The sequence below is a fragment of the Catharus ustulatus genome, chromosome 15, assembly GCF_009819885.2.
Source record: "Catharus ustulatus isolate bCatUst1 chromosome 15, bCatUst1.pri.v2, whole genome shotgun sequence".
NCBI classification, from domain to species: domain Eukaryota; kingdom Metazoa; phylum Chordata; class Aves; order Passeriformes; family Turdidae; genus Catharus; species Catharus ustulatus.
In genome coordinates, this window is record NC_046235.1 from 11,801,450 (window position 1) to 11,822,520 (window position 21,071).

A 21,071-nucleotide genomic window follows, 5' to 3' on the forward strand; every position below is an offset into this window, starting at 1 on the left:
AACTACTGTTTGTCAGTTTTTAATTTACACATAAATATATGGCTACAGAATTTTCTCTGTATTTTCTTACACAGTCCTGGTTCAGGAAGCTACGTGAGCACATGTTGAGCTGTGACCACAGAGGCAGCTCTGCCAAGGTCAGCCAAACCGAGCCTGGCACGTCCTAAGAACCTTCCCGAAGCAGGCTGTGCTGGTGCCAGGCTTTGTGCAAGGCACAGAAGCATCACAGGAGTGCTGACCCCTGCTTGTCAGAGTTAAAGGGATTTATTATGTCTTCCATAGTAAGTATGACTCCCATTACTATTCCCAAGCAGTTTTATGCAGCCATCACAAAATCTTCACTTTAAAGAGCCTGACTGAGAAACCTGCTACCCTGACCTAAGGAATGTGGTTTGTTTGGGTTCAGTGGGACACTGTAGGGATATTGCACTAATACTCTGCCGTACCCTGTACACCTAACCTAGCCATCAAAGTGTTCAGATTAGCACTTATGAAACAATCTGTCATTTACATTTATAGTAGGCTTGAGAATTTGGTATCTCTGCCATAGCACCACTTTGATTTTTCCCATTTTTAGTCTCTACGATGGTCAATACTATCATGTTGGTAACATCTCTGTAAGAGAAAAATGTTGTTTGTGCCATATTTCCATTTTAGTTTATTTTCCTAAGAGTCTCTCTTTTCATTTTCTCAGCGATCAGCTCCTGGATTCTTGGATTCCTTGTCCTTTCATAAGGCCTCCTCCGTGTAATGATATTGTGCTGTGGTATTTCATTATCCAACCCGTCAACTTTATAGGGAACATCCACTGCATTGATTTCTGGGTGCTCCTCAGTGGCATTGGAAGGGGGTGCACGCGTTTTGGAAAGCAGAGGAGGGCTGGTGGCAGACTGTGTGGTGGGCACTCCCATGGGAGGGCTGAGGGTGGTCAGGAGCTCCTCCTCAATGACATTATTCTTATTTACATTGGCACTGGTTACATTGCTGTCCTCTGTTACGTTGCTGTACGTGTTGCAGGACTTGCAACACAGCTTATTGTACCCAGGAATGGAGCAGTAACGGGAGAGAACTTCCATGCGACAAAACATTGACTTGTCTCCTTGACAATGATCTTCTGAAAGAGAAAAAGGGAACAGATAAATAAAGAGCATCTTCACATTAATCAGAAAAAGAAACACAGCTGAAGCTTTGGCAGTGGGCAGAGGGTTTGATATTTAAAGTGGGATGGGAAACTGGCAAATGAGCCTTCTATAAGCAGAAGCAGGCTTATATTCAACCTAAAAGTCAACTCACTTCCAGAGCTGCAAAAGCTGATCTGAACTGTTTGTACCAGTCCCACCCAAGCTCTAGATCCCCACACTCGAATTTTTGCCTTCACATCCTGGAAGCACTACCCTGAAGACCATGATGCCACAATGAATTGTGTTACTGTCTTGGTTTAAACTTCAAAACACACTGATTGTGCTGTGTTGTTGCTAAAACTACATTGAACTCCCACAAAGTCATCCAGTTTTATATTAAGAAATCTATTTTTTCCCTCTTGCTCCTTTTAATGCTTTTCTGCAACCAAACAGTGATAAACCATGGTCAGGGTAACATATATTTATCTGTACTGTCTCAGGAAAGTAAAGTCCTATTTTGATGTGTACCATGTAACTCTCAGAATGAACCCATCTCCACTAATTGGAGTGATATTGCTGCCAGGTACCCCTACTCTGAAAACAGCAGTGTTTTCTCAGCATGTCTCTTGCTTGAGAGAAAAGTGGTACATTTACCATGAGGCTTTTCTACTCCTCCAAAAAGGGAGCTGCTATTTTTGGAGCAACAAACCCCAGTGCAATGGAGCCAAGCCAGTCCATTAATGGCTGGGAGACTCAGTAAAAGTCCTGATTTTTGTGTCAATGACTGTAATAAAAGAAAAAGAATGATAATCAATAAACTTTAAGCTGTCAATAGCTGTTACAACAATCTGCACCACAATAAAAAGATGTTACTGGCAGATCCTGATCTTTCTGAAATGCAGGGGGCAAATTGTAGGCTGAGGCATTAAATGTGAAGTGGTCAAAGTGTTCCTGCCTGAAAAACATAAACAGAAGCCTACTCAGAGATTCCCCAAGCCCTTGTGATTTCTGCTCAGGGGAGGCAGAGGACTTCATGAATTTTTGGCAAATGGGTGGTGAGTGTCTAGCAGGCTCCTTGGAGAGAAATCTGCCTGTCCTCTGTCCTACACAGACACCCCTCAGCTCCTGTGCCTCCAGGACGAAGCAATGGAGCCAGGCACTGCAGTGAAGGAAAAATCCCAACAAGCAGCCCCAGACTGACCAACACCTGCCATCATCAATAACCAAACATCTTCTCTGTGACCAGAATGCTGAGCCAGAGATGAAATCACTTGTCTCTCTCCCCCTGCTCTTACTACATTTCCACCTACTCTTACAGTAAAGGGTGAGTAGCTCCAATTACTCGCCTTTATTTAGAGCGCACCCGATGGCAGACAGTGCTCTCAGCCTCATCTGGAGCTCACATTTCACCCTCCTGCTACGAGCACTGGCCTGTGCAGCACCCTCACAGCAAAGGAGAGAAGCAGAGCAGGTTCAGCGATACCAAGGGGATTTGGAAAGCGTAGGTGCCACCTCTTCACTCATCCTCAGTTAACAAAACAGGGCGTCGTGGGTGTTTCATTGGCAAACATATCAGTCTAAAATAAACTAATAGCTGGTGCTGCTGCTTCAAAATGCTAGTGCTGGCTGAGGCAGGTGAAAACACCTCCTGCACAGTGTATTTATGCCCTGATTGTTGCTTTTGTTGCAGAAAAGCAAAATTTTAGTTCCTACTTTAGAATGTGTCAGGTAATTCTCATATTTTTCAAATGCTAAACTGAAATACTTTTGGAGACTAGGAATGACTCCTTCCTCAGGAACCCAAGAATAGTACCTTGGTTGTGGAGCGCTTTTCAAACCAGCTGAAAAGAGCTGGGACTGTTCATACCTGCATGCACAGCTCCATACAAAGCCCTGCATGTGCCTATACAATTTATATGTACTTTTACATACCCCATAAGAGTCCCCTTAAGCATTTTGCCTTGAGATGCATGACCCTTATGCACGCTTCTCCAAACGGCTTCCATAATAAAAGCCAACAGATACAATATTTAAATGTGGTTTTAACAAGGCAGATCTGTTCTTGGCTTTGTAAGAATCAGTAACAGCACCTTTAGAAAAATGCCTTTTTTCCTAACAAAAATATGCAATGTCAAGCTTAACAATACATGGAAATAAAACTGCGTTACGTAATAAGTTTAGTGTCATCTGATAAATTATATAAATAAACTCTGCAACTTCTCAATGCCAGAATGAAATTTTGATTCTCTATCCAAACCAAAATATCCAGATTTGCTGAACTTTTATTTATTTTTACTTGCAGTATGCATGACAGACTGGAAGTATATATTCAAAACATCAGTAAGAAAAAAATAAATCAGTTTCACAGTCACTTTGGTACACATTAGTCTCATAAAAAAATATTGAAAAGCAAACTGAATTGGCACATCTTTAATATTATGTTAAATACATACAAAACACTAATAAAATATCCCTGATAAACCAAAGTGCATATAGACATAGTGCACAATGCCCAGATACCTTATTGCACCATTCTCTATAGCCACCCATCTCTTGAAACATCACTAAACATTGTCTATTTAAAGGTAACAGTCATGAATATATTTATACAGTTAAACACCGATTATTTTACATAACAGTATTCAGTGCCAGATACGTGTCTTTGCTTTTTCACCTTGTCATGTAAATTGTTAACATGTTTCAGGAAATATTAACAGCAAAATTTAAATATGTGATCACATGATAATGACAAGTTTGAAGTGCTACACTGTTGACGACCCAAAGATTCAAAAATGCCACTTTTCCAAAAAATATGATCAAAGCAATAAGGTAGTAATTTGCTCCAAGACTGCAATTTTACTGCAATTTCTACTATTGGTACTGACTGTCACAAAGAAGTTCATGACCTGTGAATTCCAAATCTTCCAAACAAACACGGAAGGTGAAGCACGAATGCCAGTTAAATTTCATTAAGTCAGGCCACAATCCTGTCCCGATGAAGATATGGATATGCACTGTGCAAATCAACCTCCAATTTAATTTACTGCCTTCCAGTAGTTATCGTTCAAGTAAAAACATTCCATATGAAGATTAACTCAAGGTACCAGTGTACTGTTCATATTTAAAGCTGGATCTGGTAAATTAATGCCATTTACATTTCAACATTAAGGCATTTTTCTAAAATTCATCTCCTAAGCAAAAAAAAGCAATAAAAATTGAGGTAATTCTGTAGTAGTTCACACTGTTATGTTTGCCAGTTGACACATCTAAGAGCACACACACACACACACGCACACACAACCGTACCAGTCAAGTCAGACATGCACATGGTGAAAAAAGACCAGAGATGTAATGAGTATAAACAGCTCCATGCTGAGCAGCTGGAGACATCATAGTCAATGAAAACATCGTATTGCCTCCGCCACGTGAAGAAAAACACCACCACACCACCTTCACCATGGACCATGCCTGCTCTGCTTTGGGTTTGTTTCTAAAGTGAAAATGCGCAAAACTGGCAAAAATTGTGCGATGGAAAAAATGAACGCAGCTTTTCTCAAGAAAAAACCCACCAAACGACCACTGGGAGTCTGGCGAGAGCAACTGCATCAGAGCAGCAGGAAAGTACTGACAGAAACTCACTTCTGCTTCCCAGTGAGCCCTCCCCGGGCCACAAACGTAAAGGTGAGGGTCAGGAATAAAAAAATGAGCAGCAAGGGTGAGGAAAGCAACAGCACCACAAAGGAAAATGGAATGAAAAAATTCTTCCACTCATCAGACTACCCTGTCAGCGAACTGAAACCAGAGAGTTACGAGATTTCGGGCTTTTAGATAAAGGAGAACTTTAGCACTACAAGGTGTCATTATTGTGATGTGATCACATTCACAATAAGTTCTCAGTTTTGCTATCAAACTGAACATCAGGAGCCATTAAGAGCCTTTTTTCACCACCACCAAGCAACAAGCAAACCGATCCCAGCTCCCTTTCAGAGGACTGCAACATACTGTGGAGATCCAACTTCACACATCCAACACTTCAAGACCTCCACCACCAGTGCTACGCAAGCTCCAGAGAAGAAAGACACCGAGCACAGAGTGCCTGGTGTGAAAAAACAGATTCAGCCCAAGATTTAAACTTGGCAAAGTCAAGGGAACTTTCCGCATAGAGAGAAGAAGAGAGCAAAAGGCAAAGTCCACATTCGATGTGGCATGCATTTAAGGGCAAAGGCAGAGTTATAAATGGGTCTTTTACTTGAAGATATTTTCTGGATGGGGTAGTCTGGATCAGGTCTTGACAGCCATTGTATCATGTAGGTTTTCTTTGAAGGATCAGAAACGTTTCCTTGAATAGAGGAAAAAAAAAAAGATGGAACATAACATATGTTAGGCAGCATTAAATTGTTGCCCCGTCAGAAGGGGACAAGTTCAGAGAATGAGTGGGTTCCAGTTGTGAAGGAGCCCAGGGGAGGATTACAACCAAGACATGTGATTTTGGGCAAAGCTGCTGTTTGGGGAGGTTGCTACAACTTGTGCCCAGCACTTCACAGCCAACACTGAAGACAGCCCAAGGGCCAGTTCTCCAGCAGCACTTCTCATGGCAGTGTCACACATCCCCAGAGACATGCAGTCTAGTTTAGTTACAGTGCCTCATTAAAATCTTTGTGTTGGAGACTATAATTGACAGCTTGCTTCTAATTAATTAGAAATCAAAAACTACCCTGAGAAATATATCAGGAAAAAAAGAAAAATATGAATGACTTAATAATAGGAATATGTCAAATGATCTCACAAGTATAATTTGCAAACAGCTGAAAAGCTAACAAGGATAAAGGTCTTATTGCCCTGGATTAAGCAGGAACAAATTAATTATAGCTTCTAAAAACTGAGTTAGATAACCCCTGCAGATAACTTGTGTTTGACAGAATGAAAAAGAAGCCAGGAGCTGTTGGTGGAGGTGGGGAAAGCAAAGAGCCATCCTTGCTTAGCCACAGCCCAGCAGCCTTGTGCCAAGCCCCACAGGTCTCAAGGGTGCAGGGTTGGACTCAGGCACTGCTCCTCTCCCAGGGCAGCTGTTGGTTGCTGCCCACATCCAGCCATCAGCGCTGTGCTGGGGTCTGCCCCACACTCTCAGGCTGTCCTGGGTCAAGCAGTGCTCCCCAGCACGAGAAGAATGCCCAAGAAGCCCATGGGCCACACAGCAGCTCCACATTTGAAATTCTACTCCAAACAGGGACTATGGAGAAGTGCCCCCCTGGCAGACACAGCACACAAGTATCAATCCAATAAAGGCATTGCAAATAAAGAATAACTCTTTTTTGCAAATAAAGAATAATTCTTTTTCTCAATAAGTAACAGAAGCTATTGAAGACCAGCCCTTACTGGGACACGGAGGTAGTCTGCAAATCCTGGTGCTCTCTGGCTTCTTCTCCTTGCACAGCCCGATGACGTTGTCCCTGGTGCGGCACAGGACCGGGCGATCCTGGGTGCCGTTGCCACAGCTGACAGAGCACTGAAAGGACAGGCAGCAGTTACACCCCAGCCACCCTCTGGAAACAACAGATTAGAAATCAGCTTTTCCATTCTAAACTGCCCTTGATTTGAGCTGATGTGGTACAGTATTTGAGCCACTGTGGCACCTACAGTAACAAAGGAAGAGGGAGAGCCACTCACTGCTTCCTGTGGTACACCAGTCATTGTGAAATACTCCAAGAATCAGCTATGGTCTGAGCAATAAACAAACAACTGTACATGCGAGCCATCTATTCACAGAGCCATCTATTCACACACACAGGGGTGGCATTACTGGTCAGGCTCATTCCACCCAGTCAGAAATTACAGTAATTTCACAACTATAAGGCGCACCCTTTTGACTAAAATTTTGATTGAAACCCGGAAGTGCGCTTTATAATCTGGTGCGCCTTATATATGGACAAAGTTCGGAAATTTGCCAACTCGGAAGTGCGAGCTGAGAGCTGAGCTGCGAGGGGGGAGTGGCTCCGTGAGAGCACCGAGCCGTGAGGGGCGGCAGTATCGCAGGAGCCGCACCAGCCAGCACCGGGGACGGGCGGGAGTGTCAGGGCCTGTAGCACGGGGAGGGCGCCTGGGGCTGCGTTTAAAGGCTACATCAATCTGTGAAAAATGTTTGCAAATTGAGCACCTGCCAGTAAACCCCGAGATCGTGCGATTCTGTTACTAATTCATTACTTTGTTGCGTGCGGATCCTCGCTGCAAAAAAAAGTGTGCCTTATAGTCCGGTGCGCCTTATACGTGGACAAAGTTCAGAAATTTGCCGACACCCGGAAGTGCGCCTTACAATCCAGTGCGCCTTATAGTCATGAAATTACTGTAGTTGTTTGAGACCTCCAGAAAGAGACTGACCTGTGACCAGGGTCCTATTCTCCACTGTGCTGGGCACAGCTCCCTGTTGCAGGGCCTCCTGCCCTCGGGGCGGTCGTTGTTGCAGTACTTGGTGTGGACAGAGCGATTTGTGTTGTCGTGCAGGGGCTGGATGCAGCGCACAGACCGCACCTGATACCCGGTCTTCCCACAAGATTTGCTGCAAGGTTCCCATTCTCCTGTAACCCATCTGGGTCGGTGAAAAGAGAGTGAGCAGAGTAAAATTCAGACTGTTGATCTGTAACTCTTGAACACAGGTTTAATGTGATGTTAATACTAGTTCTAATATGGAAAAAAAAGCGAAGATATGAAAAAAACATAAGCAGTTAGGGTGATGGTTATTTGACTGCCCATGAAATATCATTAATAAGACCCAGATATATTACTCTTTCTCATTACCTCCAAGATAACCATTATTCTTGCTTTGCTGTATTTGCTCTGATTTTAAGTTGCCCTTTCCAAGACTGCACATAAAAATATGGTCACTTTTATGTTATAAGCAGCCACCCAAGGGTGCTGCCGAGCTTGCCATGTCTGGGTGCATGAGATGTGCCTTGTCTCATAAAGCAGCATGAACCAGCTGGTTCCCATACAAGTGAAGCCAAAACATCCAGGCTAGAAACGCAGCTCCTGCCTGGACCACATCTGGGCACTCCATGGCACATCCTGGCCATGTCAGACTCAATCTGCTGAAGCACTGACAAACCCAGTGCTGTTAGTGCTGAACTTGGGCAGATCAGGGTCCTCATCATCATAAATGTTTGGTTTGGGGGAAGGCAACACTCCACTGAAAACTGGAAAGCTTGAGTTCATAATTTCTAAATCAGTTTGGCCACTGAGAAATTAAATCTACATTTTGTAACGTGGTGTAGTTGAAACCCTCAGTGATCACCCAAACCAACTCATGAATTATAGCTAAAAATTGCAAAGAGCTTGGAGAGGAACAACAGGGACAGACAGCATCAAAGGAAATTTACCTAGACTACTGAAAGTTTAGTTATAATTAAGTGAAGACCTACAGCAGTCTATCAATATTTACAGAGTGCAGAGATCTGCAAGATTGCTCCATGTAAACAGTATTCATGGGATAAAGTTAACCAAAAAATATACATAGTCTGGAGAAACACCCTGAGCTTGAAGGAATTGTCCTAAAGCACTCATAAAATCCCAGGTTTGGAAATGGTCAGAAAATAATACCAGGCACTGCACTACACATTCCAGTTAAACAGAAAGTAACGATTTCTCCCAACTTTCTCTTTGTAACCTACAGAAATTACACAGCTGGGAAGAAAGGCAAGAGCTGTGGAGCCATGAATCCTGAGGCGACTTCTGAAACAAGGATGAGTTTTTCCCAGAAGTGAAGAAGAAGCATATTAGTGTAGCGGGTGTCCCAGAGCTTTGTAAAATCCCTTAATAATTGCCTCTCCTGTGCACAAAAGCAAAACGCTTGGATGACATTCTGTGGAAACAGAGCTAACTGAAACTTCAGGGATCCAGCTACAATTTAGGATCCTATTGAGTCTTTGTGGTACCTGGGCCCAATTATATTTGCAGCTGAAAAGAGGATATAGTCCTTTCCAGAGAGCCTGAGATACAGTTAGGTCATTACTTCAGTTTTCCAATAAATAAACGTTCAACCCTCACCATGCAGAGTTTATGGAGTCTTTTCTCTCTTTCAAGAATTTTTTTTTTTGAAAGGAAGTTAGGAAATATTGTGTTGTATGTTCTATTTATTTGCTGTGATTCCTGGAACCTATACTCAGTCCCCAGAGATAAAAGCTGGGATCAACACACTCCTTTCTTGCTGCAGTAGTAGCAGAAAGAATATTAGCCCTACATGTGGCAGGAATAATCTTCTGCCAGTCAAAAAAATCACCTGTAAAATGTGAATTAAAATATTTATATCACTTGACTATGTAGAGCAGAAATGAGTGTACAAGGGCAGCCAGAGAAATCTAACAGGCCAAATAATTTCCCTGTGTTTAAATGTCCAAAAATATGCTGTGAACTTTAAGAGGATTTGGATTTGAAAGACTGGATGACACTGGTTGTCTTCTGTAGCACTCTGTCCATTTGTTCTGACATGGTTAACTCACACTGTGTAAAATCTGCTGGTATAAATTGAATTTATGTCTATTTTGTATCACCTCAAGATGGCCTCAACACAAAAATCTGGATCAGGACAGCACTTCTTTTCTAATCCAACTTATTTCATAAGTCAAAGGAACCAGCAACCACAGAGAGAATATTTCTATGAGCAGAACAGAGCACGAGATCCTCACAGTCCTGGCTCTCTGTAATGGCCATGAGGGTGAAGTTAAGATGACAATGCTGGCTGGTGCAGGGAGCAGTGCTGGGGACAGGGATGCTTACATGGGCTGGGAGCACTCCTGGAGGTTGCACACCCTGCGGATGGGTTTGGGTTTCTGGATCAGCTCGCAGTAGCTGCGATGAACCATCTTGTGGTCGGTCTTCCTGCGGCAGCCGTACTTGGTGAACTGGTAGCCTGGGGAAAGACACTGCTCTTACTCTCAGATCTCACAGAGGGCTGGAGTTTCAGATGAACTGCACAAATTCGGTCAAGGGTTGCAGTAGGAACTGCAGATGAACATGCTACCAAAGGAGGAGTAACTGAATAAATACTTGCAACGCAAATTTAACTCCTATTATTGCTCACCCCCTGTATTTTCACTCCTTTAATCACAGAATTACAAGCTTGGAGAGACCTTTAAGATCATAGAGTCCAACCCATGCCCTGACACCTCAAACAAACCATGGCACCAAGTGCCACATCCAATCTTTTTTTAAACACATCCAGGGATGGTGACTCCACCACCTCCCCCAGGCAGACAATTCCAGTACTTGATCACTCTTTCTGTAAAAACTTTTTCCTAATATCCAACCTGTATTTCCCTTGGTTCAGCTTAAGGCTGTGTCCTCTGGTTCTGTCAGTGCTGCCTGGGGAAAGAGACCAAGCCCACCTGACTACAACCAGCTTTCAGGAATTGCAGAGAGTGATGGGGTCACCTCTGAGTCTCCTTTTCTCCAGGCTGAACAACCCCAGCTCCCTCAGCTGTTCCTCACAGGGTTTGTGTTCCAAACCCCCCACCAGCCTTGTTCCCTCCTCTGGACATGCTCAAGTGTCTCAAGGCCCTTCCTAAACTGAGGGGCCCAGAACTGGACACAGCACTCAAGATATGGCCTCATCATAAAAATAAAAATAACATTTAAATAATATCTAATAAAAATAACAGCCAGATCCAGCATCTCAAAAACATTCTGCAAACCTGCCCAGCCACAATCCAGTGCTGCAACCTGAGCATCAGAATTCACATCTGCTCCCAAAAAGGAGTCTGACATTGCAAAGGTCACGTCACCGGACATGGATTTACAAAGGGCTGCCCCATGGCACCTTGAGGTTCAGCACCTTCACAGCCTGGAGACCCTCACCACATTTGTCCAATTTTTCAGTTTCATAACCATAAATGAGAAATTAATCAGCCCATACTTGTCCCCAAATCGTTCAAGTCAAACTTTAACCCCATTCACTATCTATGACTTAAATAAAACTCCTCCCATACTCTGATCTCCCTAATGTCTTGTGGCTATGAACGGATTTTGAATGATCTGCAGTTTTACCTCCTCCACAAGGTTTTGAACACTGGGACCATTTCTTCAAAGCCCATTCATAAGACTCTGAGTCCTCTTCTAAAACATTATTGTTGTCTACATTCAAGGAATCTTCATGGATCATGTACTTGTAAGTCAAAGTTATCTTGGCACCACCATGAGGAATCACCTAATAAGCAAAGCAGATATAAGGATAAAAGATGTGGAAGACTGATATGAGGAGAAATCATCTCATATCATCTGTGAGATGATGTGAAATGGTGATCATGGGTCACATATAAAAACATCCTCGGAGGGATTTCAACCTTTTAGCTGCACTCAACACATTTTTTCCCTGATGAAAAAGTATCTCCATCCTTATGACACAGAGTTTCTAAACTGCATATTAAGAAAGACTGTTGTTGATTTAGACTTATTTTCCTTGCCAGCATTGGACTGACATAATGATACTAAATTTTTTCCATATCCCATCACAAATGAAGGAAATTTTGTACTGAAATGATAAAAGATAGTTCCACTAAAAGACAAAGCAAATTCAACTGCAGAAATAGGTAGAAGTGACAAAGAAAATTGCTTATATTTCTAATAAAACAAAATATTCTTATGATAATCTTGGAATTCTACAAAGCTTTTTACTTAATCTTGACAGAAATATAAACTATTTGAAAGAGGTTTTGTTATTGTACTGCACTAAGACAAATGCAAGAAAATGGAATTCAATGTGAACAAAGTGCAAAATATTGGTCCTTTCAAAACATAGTATTTATTCTTTGAAGTTCAGCTGGTGTAGATCAACACACTACAGTTGTTTTCAGAGGATTTTAAATCAACTTAACCCCTGCTAATTGAAGTCTATTGTTTGCTAGCTTGCAGTAAAATAGGATATATTTGGGTGGTTTGGGGAACTGTGGAACTGGTTTTGCCCTGAAAAAGAGAGCCAGGAAGCACAGGAATCCTGCATCTGCCTTTGCAGGATACATTTTCAAAACATGGATGGGAGAAGGAACCATTAGATCTAGCTGATAATGAACCACTGTGACTTTTTTTTGATTGGTGCTCACATGTCAGACAGGATAAGTAAGCTGCAGTCTTTACTCAGTGGCTGATTGCTATACCATCCACAGAAAATAATCAGGACAGCTGGTTGCTCAACACATAACCCTGAATTATAACAGCTCTCATACAGAGCAATGAACTGGGAGAAAGGAATTAAAATACATCTTCTATTGTCTTGTAATTGAAGCAGATGTCTTCTTGTAACTCACAAGAGGGATGTGAACGATCTGCTAGCCCATTATGGCTCTGTGGAAGGTGGTTTTCATTTGACTCACCAGAATAACTATTCCATGACGCAGCGGCCCCATGGTCTGCACCGTTTCCCTGTCGTCGTCATTCCGATATTCCCACTCCACACCCATGTCAATAAATACTTTGGAGTCTGGCACATAGTTGTCTTCACTTAGAATGAATTTCCCCGTTTCACGATTTTTAATAGCTGGGAACAGCACAAGAGAAGTGAATGTAAGAAGTTCATTTCTCATCTCCAGTTTTGTTCTGCTCATGTCCCAGTGGACGAAGCTGAAAAGGCCGGTCTGCATTTTCTCTCTGTTCCCTCACAGGTTTGGAAAGACTTTTTCAGGTGTTTCACTGAACTGTCAATGCTTTTCTGCTCAGCTCCAGGAACATCACTTGCCCTTTTTTTCCGTTTTTCATAGCCTGCCTTGCCAGAGAAATGAGGCCAATGCAGCTGCACCACAGGGGTCCAGCTGCCTGCTCCCATATAACAACTTCTGAATCCACTGGCCAAATCCGAGCCAATTTGAGAGCCAGTGGGGGTCCCAGAGCTATTCAGCTCTTTCATATGCTGTAAGGCAGCTCAGGGGCCTGTTACTGCTCCATCAGAGAAAGGCTACTGAGCTAATCCCCAGCAGGTCCCACAGTGAGAGAGAGACACTCGAAACAGCATTAATTCTCCTGCTCAGATCCAGTCCTGACACCAACACAGCCCTGTTAAGCTCCTGCTGCTCTGCAGGCACCTGCCACTGCACACAAAGCCTGGTTCCTCTCTTCAGCTCTCACCAGTGCTCCATCCTTCACCTGGAGAGACTTCAGCCACCTTTGTGTGAGGACAGGTTTTCACCTGAGATGGAAAATTTGCCCTGCTCGTTAGAAGAAGCAAGGACTGTTTGTTATGTAACACCAGATGTTAACTCCATTCTCTCTCTGGCAGCTACCTGAGCATCCTGCTCCCTCAGCAGTGGCCTCACAGCGAGCCAGCTGTCCCTGTGCACAGCCACATGTCCATGTGCACTCACCTCACCCCAGCAGAGCTCTGTCTGAACGAGGATTGCTCCCTGACCCACAGGGCCAGGCTGCCCTGAGCAGCAAGGCAAGCATTCACTGGGGAAAAGCTGGGATGACCCCCACTAGAATTAGCAGACCATTGGCTGTTAATCTACCTCCAATTGATAGCAGCCTAGTAGACACTGCTTCCCATTGATTACAGGCCCTGGGGAGGAGTGGACTTCCATTATCTCCTAAACTGCTGGATTGATTTGGCAGCCCCAAGTCAGTACTGTTAGCAGCGGGGCAGAATCTGGAATAGATCTGGATATGGCTGGCAAATTACTGAGGGTGGGAAGCACAAAGATGCACACAAAGACCATAGAATTGTTTGGGTTGAAAGGGACTTTGAAGATCTTCTACTTCCAACCCCAAAGATAATGCCCTGTGCTCCATAAAGTAACTCAGTGCCTCTTCCAGCAGCTTTCACACATGCACATAGCAACACAGAGATCTGGCTGGGACACCCTGGAATACTGCACAGAGAAATCAAATTGCCAAACAAGTTTCCTAATTTAACACACTTAGAGAAAGTGCATGGTGTGGGTGGGTAATGGGTAAACAAGTGTATAAACACATTGTCAACCTCCAGAGACGAAAATAAACACCAGAAAAAATTATTTTGACTGAAAATTTTCCTACTTGTTACTTACCAAGATGATGAGCGGTGGCATCTGTTTCCTGTATAAGTAAATGTCTTGCACCAGCAGGAATTTCAAGCATCTTAATGTACCCTATATTGAGGTATTTGAGAAGACAGTTATGGATTAATATGCCATAAGCAGGGAAGGTTTGTCTAAATGTTTTTAAACAAATCTTATTTTCTGAAAGCAGGGTGTATTAAACAAGAAGAAGCGAATCCAGCATTATTCCCATTCCCATTTCTGTGCCAGGTGATGGAACATAACAGGGACAAAGGGCTATGGCTGAGAAGAAAGATGCCTGAAGTATCATCAACAGACTTTGCTTCAGACTAGGACGGGTTTTGAGTGCTGTAGGCTCCCACAGAGACCACACAAGCTCCAGCCTGGCAGAGCTGATGGTGACAGGTCATGGCAGCACTGGAGTGACAGGGCAGCTGGGTGACACCAGCAGCACGAGTCCACAGCTCTCCAACAAGGAGCAGGGGAGCCCTCTCCTATGCATGCACAGGCCTTGGTACCAGCAGCTTTAGCTGCTCACTGGACAGAAGTCTAATTTTCAAATTATAAACACATCTGGAAGCAAGTCCAGATTGTTTATTGGAATTAATGATGCTGCAAATGATTTTTAATTGTCCTGGCACTTTCCATGAAACATAAGAGATCAAGAAAAAGTACCCTGAATTCCTCAGGACAAACTACACTGGATGTACTGACCTTGCTTTTTTGGTACTTTTGAAAATGTTCTTTTCACCACCTTGCAGTGGGAATTGTCTCCTCCACAGACACCACACTTATCTTCCTGCTTCGTGGAACCTATGACCTTGTCACATCCAACTTTCTGTGCACAAAAGAGAGAAACAGTAATTTGATTTATCCACTCTTCAAATGAGCCTTCACTTTACATATTAACCCCCAGATTCTGCTTCAGCAAAGCAGCACACCTTGTAGTATTCTCCTGGAAGATCAACACCTAAACAGATTTTAATACTTCCAGTTCCTATGAGAGCTGTCAACTGGGTGATTATATTTTTGTATTATGCTTCACAGTGGTTCTCTTACTGAAGGAAAGCAGGATGGTCAAGGAAAAGCTCTTAAGCCTCAGCTTATTTTAAGACAGATACTTAAATTCCAGGAGAATCTATGCATCTATATGGGGATAAGCACTTCCACCAGTGTTTTGCTGGTCAGAGACTAATTCCTTTGAAAGATGACCTGAGCAAATCCCAATTTAGAGGAACTGCCATTGATTTTTTTTAAAAATAGGATGATCAAATACCGAGAGAATGCACATCAGCCATTTCCTAACACCACTTTCCTTGAAAGCTGCTGTGTGTTCCTAATTCATTGTACATTCCACCCCCACCAAACCTCAGCAGAGAGAGCTTTCCTTGAAAGCTAATTGTAATAGCTCATCCTCAAATACTGCATGAGATATTACTTGTGTAGGTAGATGCTTTTGGAATCGAGTCACATGCATGGCAACTGTGAATATCACACATAATATTGTGACAGTAATCCTAATGAAATCTCCTTATTGCCCAAAGTGTTATCATACTTAGTCACTCTCGGAGAGGTACTCAAGGTACAATTTGAATTGTTTTCACAGCACTGAGCTCTGAAGAAGCCCCAGACACTTACAAGGCAGTCCCCCCTGACACAGATGCTGTAAGCATCCTTGTAGGAGCAGCGCGTCCCGTCGTGCACCATCCTTTTCATGTACACCACATCCCCCGTCTCCTTGGATTCACAGTACAGGTGGCACCTCTCCTTAGCTGAAAAATAAAACAATAAAAAAAAATAAAACAACCCAAATCGTGCCTGTTCAGCTCTCAGTTTAGCTGCTGATGTTGTGAGCAGCACTTTCAGAGAGTGTTGGCTCTCCCTTCTTCATTGCACACATCACAGAGCCCAGCATGGTACCCATAAATCATTGATGCATATCCCCTTTGAAAAATTCTGTGATCTCTTGGAAAATGCTGAATCATAAAGCATCCATGTGTCACCATTAGGAGACAGGCTTAAAAATAACAGATCATTGACTTTGAGGGGAAGATCTATTTAATCCTTTGCAGATGATGCAATCTGGCAGAGCTCTCCTCAGTTGTACAACTACCTGTGAGAGATGCTGGTTGCTGGTTTCTCCTGCACTGCACTTAAATGAAAAAAAGTCAAAGTAATTTTCCCATTAAAAGCAGCTGTTTGACACTGAGTGAACCTGGCATCCAAAATTTCTTCAGAGACAGCTGGGCCATAGCATTTCATCCTAACCACAAAGTTAATTTTCCCTCGTGGTTTTACTTGCATTTATGATAATTTAAACCATTAAACAAGATGAGATGTCAAAAAGATTCAGACAAAAGCATTTTTTTACTGCTAACACATGCACAAACAGCCAGAAAAGTGGTATTTTCTCTAATCTGTTCCAACGAGCTGAGAACAAAAACTAAAGCTGAAAATGACTAGTCAGATGCTGAATAAAGTTGTATTCCACTAGTGTATTTCATTTTATCCATGTCTCTTGCTGTCCTCAGTCCCATAATAGGATTCACTATGCTTTCCTTGGCACTGAAGAGCAGATGGCCTTTCTGCTAGATGAAACAAACAGAGATTCTGCTATTTTAACATGATTAAAAGGTGGAATGCTTTTCCCACCATTTAAAACAATAACAACCTTCCCATTATAGCAGTTCAGCTGAAATAAATCTTCACAGGCTCTTTGCATTCTTCCCCTGTACAGTTCCATGGCCTCTGCCCTCTTTTTATAAAATCCTTGTTATTGCTGTGGATGTCCTCAAGGCCACTGGGTATTGGTACATCAGAGACCTTTGCTACTGCTCCCAAAACATGCAGAGAAAAATCCAGGGTCTAGTCTATTAAAACAGGTACTTTTTTGGTGCAAATTCTTAATAGGAGACTATTGAGCTCATAATAACAACAGACCTGCTGTATATATTAGAAACATTAAGCTGTGCACAAGATAGATGTGTACACACCAACCCTGGGTATGCACCCACCCCCACCCCACACATACCACACATTCACTGCATGTCATTGAATGAAAATATCACCAGGTCTGACTGGGGGCCAACAACTCTGTACAAGGGTTTTATTTTAAAGATGGTTCTGCTCCCACTGCTCCATTGGAACACTAAATGTGCAAGTGCTGTTAAATTGCAAAGAATTCTTTTCTTCCTATTGACTGGTGCTGGACACAGTAGAGGGGCAGGAGCATGGATGTGACAGTGTGCCTGTCCACTCCCTGCTCTCTGAGTCCTCATTTAAGTGAGGTTGGAGCTCACAGCCAGGGTCACTCCCTGCTGCCCTGGCAGATGCACAATGCAGGGGTCTGAGCACGGTGGGGGTGAGGAGCTGGGGGCTCCTGGAACAGGAGACAGGCCATGGCACAGTGGGGCAGGGGATGCTCAAGGACACACTGGGGTGTACCCAGCTCAGTGGCTTTTCTCTGCCCACAGCATGGGGCACTCCTCTCTGTTCTTATGCCCTGCACAATGTGTCAGACATGTCCAGCTGAGCTGCCTGTGAAGTGTATGGATTTCTGTCACTTCTGAGCCACAACTGCATTATCCTCACAAGCATGTCACTGATATGCCTTACCCGTACAAAAGGGAGTTTTGAATAGATTTGAGCTCAAGCATAATCTTGTCTCTGGTCTTGTTTTCACACAAAAGCTGCTCCTTCTATAACCCTGCACAGGTAAACCTAACTCTCAAGGTGTCTGCAGTTATACCATATTATATTGGAAACCAGCAGTGCCCAGGGATCAGTGCTCAGACATCAATAGGCTGGTTTCTGACCCAGAAGCCATTGAATTTAATTGAAAAAAATCTGATTTGTTTCACTGGTCTTTGCAGCAGATTGCTCCAAAGGCTAAAGCATAAGCAAAGGTCCTGCAGGCCACAGCCTTCATCCCTTCATCCTGTGCCACCAAAGCTATTTCATGAAATTAAGCTGTGAGGCTGTGTCTGTGCCTTTGAAAACCCCAGACTGACCAAGATGGCATGAAAAGAATGAGGGAACTCTGAGAACTGTTTGGAAAGAAAGTCAGGCAAATTAATTACAAGGAATTTGCTATTAATTTCTGGCAGAGTATCCTCCCACTGGAATTCAAAATGATTCATCCAAAGTGACCCTTCCCCTCCCAGGGATGGGGGCTGGGCTGAGGGTGGGGTGGGTGCCCAGAAGCTGCCCCTTGCTAGGCCAACCCTGCCCTCAAGAATTTGTCAAGTGAAGTGACAGGGCTCAAAACCAGCAAGCAGCGAGCACTGCTCATTCAACAAGTTGAGACTCATTGCCCTGTGCCTTTTTTTTGCTAGAACATCACAGTGTGTTTCTGGCAGGAGCAGACACGGCCCAAATCAACCAGCTGCACTTGCATTGGCAGTTAAGCCAAGGCATTAACAGAACAGGAACATTTTTGTTCTAGGAGGTGATCTCTGTCAAGAGGCCACATCAGCCTGACCCTGCTGGTTGAGTGCCAGCATCCATCCAAACCAACAGCATTTGCAGGAGGACACAGGAACAAAATGGAAACTTTTCTCAGAATAGTCTCCCAGTTCCTCCTACACTGCAGTTTGGGGGTTTCCAAAATCGTGGGTGGATCTTGGTGTTTAATGGCTCTTAATAGACTGTAGAACTGTCAAAAATTCTTCAGAATAATTTCTAGAACTTTCTGGCATCTGCAACTTTCTGTGAATTTCAAGATAATTAGATGCTTTGAACTAAGTCTTTCCTCTTATTTGTTTTAAATCTGCCACTCGATAATTTTATTTGATGTTCCCAGGCTCGTGTTATGAGAAACTCAATAATTATTCCACGTTCAGTCTCTTTGGGCCACTCACAACTCTGTAACTCTATCTTTTTAATCTAAATCCTTGCTTTTCCAGGGTGAAAAGTCCTGGTTTATCCAAACTCTCCTCATCCAGAAGTCGTGATTTATGTTTGCTTTATTCTGGCCTGAGTTCAGCTGTGGGTTTTTTAGCAGCGTGGGCAGCAATGAGGTTGGGACAACCTGAGCTGCACTGGCTGGGTATTTAAAGTGCAGACACAATGCAGGTACGTGGGGACAGATCATCTCTCCCTTCACAGTCACTGAACTGATCTTTTCCTAAAGCTATTTCCAGCCTTTCTCCTCAGAGCCCACAGTGTACAGACCCATACACACACACACACTCACACACACACGGAAGTTTTTGGAAGTTTTTACTCCCATATCCATTACTGGCATTCATTAACATCAAACTTCCTTTGCCTTCTCCTGTCACTGTGTCACAAGGTCCCTCTGCAGCTTTCAGAGTGGGCCATCCTCCCATGCAAAACCAGTCCCTTTTGTCTCATGGTAAATCCATTTAACAGCTGCCATTGGGGAACAGTGTCCAAAGTTTTTTGAAAATCCAAGTATATTGCATAAATTGAATCACCCATACACTGATACTCACTGATCCCTCCAAACAACTCCTAACAGATTTAGGAGGCATGATTTCCTGGGAAGATGTTTTACCCCCCCATATAATTTTCTACTCATCCTTGCAACTGATGTTGGTTTTCACAGGAGAGGGGTTGCTCACCATCAACATGTTCATAGGGGAGCCAGTGGTGTTTGGTGTTCTGGTACTCAAAGTAAGGGTCCCACTGGCGGCACTGCTCCTCCCTGAAATCCTCCAGGTCCTTGGGGCAGTCCTGGGTGTTGCACAGCTGGAACTCGTAGCTCGGCCCCACGCACGTGCGGCCCCCGTTGGCAGGACTGCGACAGGGAGAGAAACCCACGGTTGGTTTTGCCATTATTTCAGTAATCAGGTGTCTATCAAATCTTTTGAGGAGCAGCTTGTCTCCCAGTCATGTCAGTAGGCACTTGATGAAGGCAGGGGTATATTTCTGATGTGTACAAGACAAATTTCCTTTCAAAACCTGCTGCCACTATTTAGTTGTTAAAAAGCAGCTTCTGCAAGTAGAGGCTCAAACTACATGACAGAGGCAAGAAAAGCCATTTTCTTGGTGTAGCCAGGAAAGGAAAGCACAGCAGAACTCCTTCACATCCACCCCTAATTCAGCAGCAAAGGCAGAGCAGCCCAGCTCAGCGCTGTGATGTGCACCAGATCCCCAGCAGACCTGGCAATGCAGAGCTCAGGACCTGAAGCTGAGTTTGCATCCTCTCCCAGGAAACACAGAAAACATTTTCAATAGCACATTGGGCTTTTCTGACATGCAAATAGGTTTTACAACTACAACTGTGCACACAATTATAAAGTTCACTTCTCTGCTGCCAAAATAATAAAGGCTGAAAAGAGAACTGGCAAATCTTTTCTTAATAGAACAATTTCCATCAGAAAATGCTGCTTCATAAAATTAAAAAAAAAACCAAATCAATGATGATTTTTAATACTAGTCAAGTTCAATTGCTTTATCAACAAACCAAGAAATTCAATGTTAAAAATATTCTGTTAAAATAATTAAATTTTGACAATTGCTTTAGTTCTTGCTGTTAGGATCTTGCCACTTTATGATACCACACTAAGATAGCAATAATTACACATTTCATATCATTTGCATCAACTATACTTTACTTCCATTGTTACTGAAATGGAATCATTCTACATTATCTAGATGACCCATATGTAAGTTATTAAAGCAAGACAATTCAAAATTCTTAAAATTAACTTTGAGGAAGGTTCTGATCTCAGGTGCTTTGTTACAACTCAGAATGAAAACAGTTTGAAAATATTTTAAGACCTTCTTGTTGAAATATCCTAAAAGGCAGATTGAAGAAAACTTTTTAAAAGGTTTGTTAAAAAATCCAGTAAATTATTTCATACTCACATTTTAAAATTAGATATATAGGACCCTAAACTGTTACTTATGCTTTACACAGCACTGTATTAGCACTTTCAAAATCTTTGTAACTGAATAACCAATTTAATGGATG

At 43.0% G+C, this 21,071-nt stretch overlaps 1 protein-coding gene across 1 annotated transcript in view; it reads right to left on the reverse strand.

Annotated features, from left to right (window-relative positions):
- Nucleotides 1-280: 280 nt before the first annotated feature.
- Nucleotides 281-21,071, reverse strand: part of ADAMTS2 (ADAM metallopeptidase with thrombospondin type 1 motif 2) — a 172,785-nt gene continuing 151,994 nt past the window's right edge. Inside the window, exons 12-22 of the mRNA XM_033073023.2 lie at nucleotides 19,717-19,892; nucleotides 15,770-15,903; nucleotides 14,846-14,969; nucleotides 14,141-14,221; nucleotides 12,476-12,639; nucleotides 11,154-11,313; nucleotides 9,888-10,020; nucleotides 7,497-7,704; nucleotides 6,498-6,627; nucleotides 5,371-5,460; nucleotides 281-1,114 (exon numbers count right to left, since the gene is read on the reverse strand). Of these exons, the coding sequence (XP_032928914.1) occupies nucleotides 654-1,114; nucleotides 5,371-5,460; nucleotides 6,498-6,627; nucleotides 7,497-7,704; nucleotides 9,888-10,020; nucleotides 11,154-11,313; nucleotides 12,476-12,639; nucleotides 14,141-14,221; nucleotides 14,846-14,969; nucleotides 15,770-15,903; nucleotides 19,717-19,892 (1,861 nt within the window). The 3' untranslated portion in view covers nucleotides 281-653. The remainder of the gene's footprint in view (nucleotides 1,115-5,370; nucleotides 5,461-6,497; nucleotides 6,628-7,496; nucleotides 7,705-9,887; nucleotides 10,021-11,153; nucleotides 11,314-12,475; nucleotides 12,640-14,140; nucleotides 14,222-14,845; nucleotides 14,970-15,769; nucleotides 15,904-19,716; nucleotides 19,893-21,071) is intronic.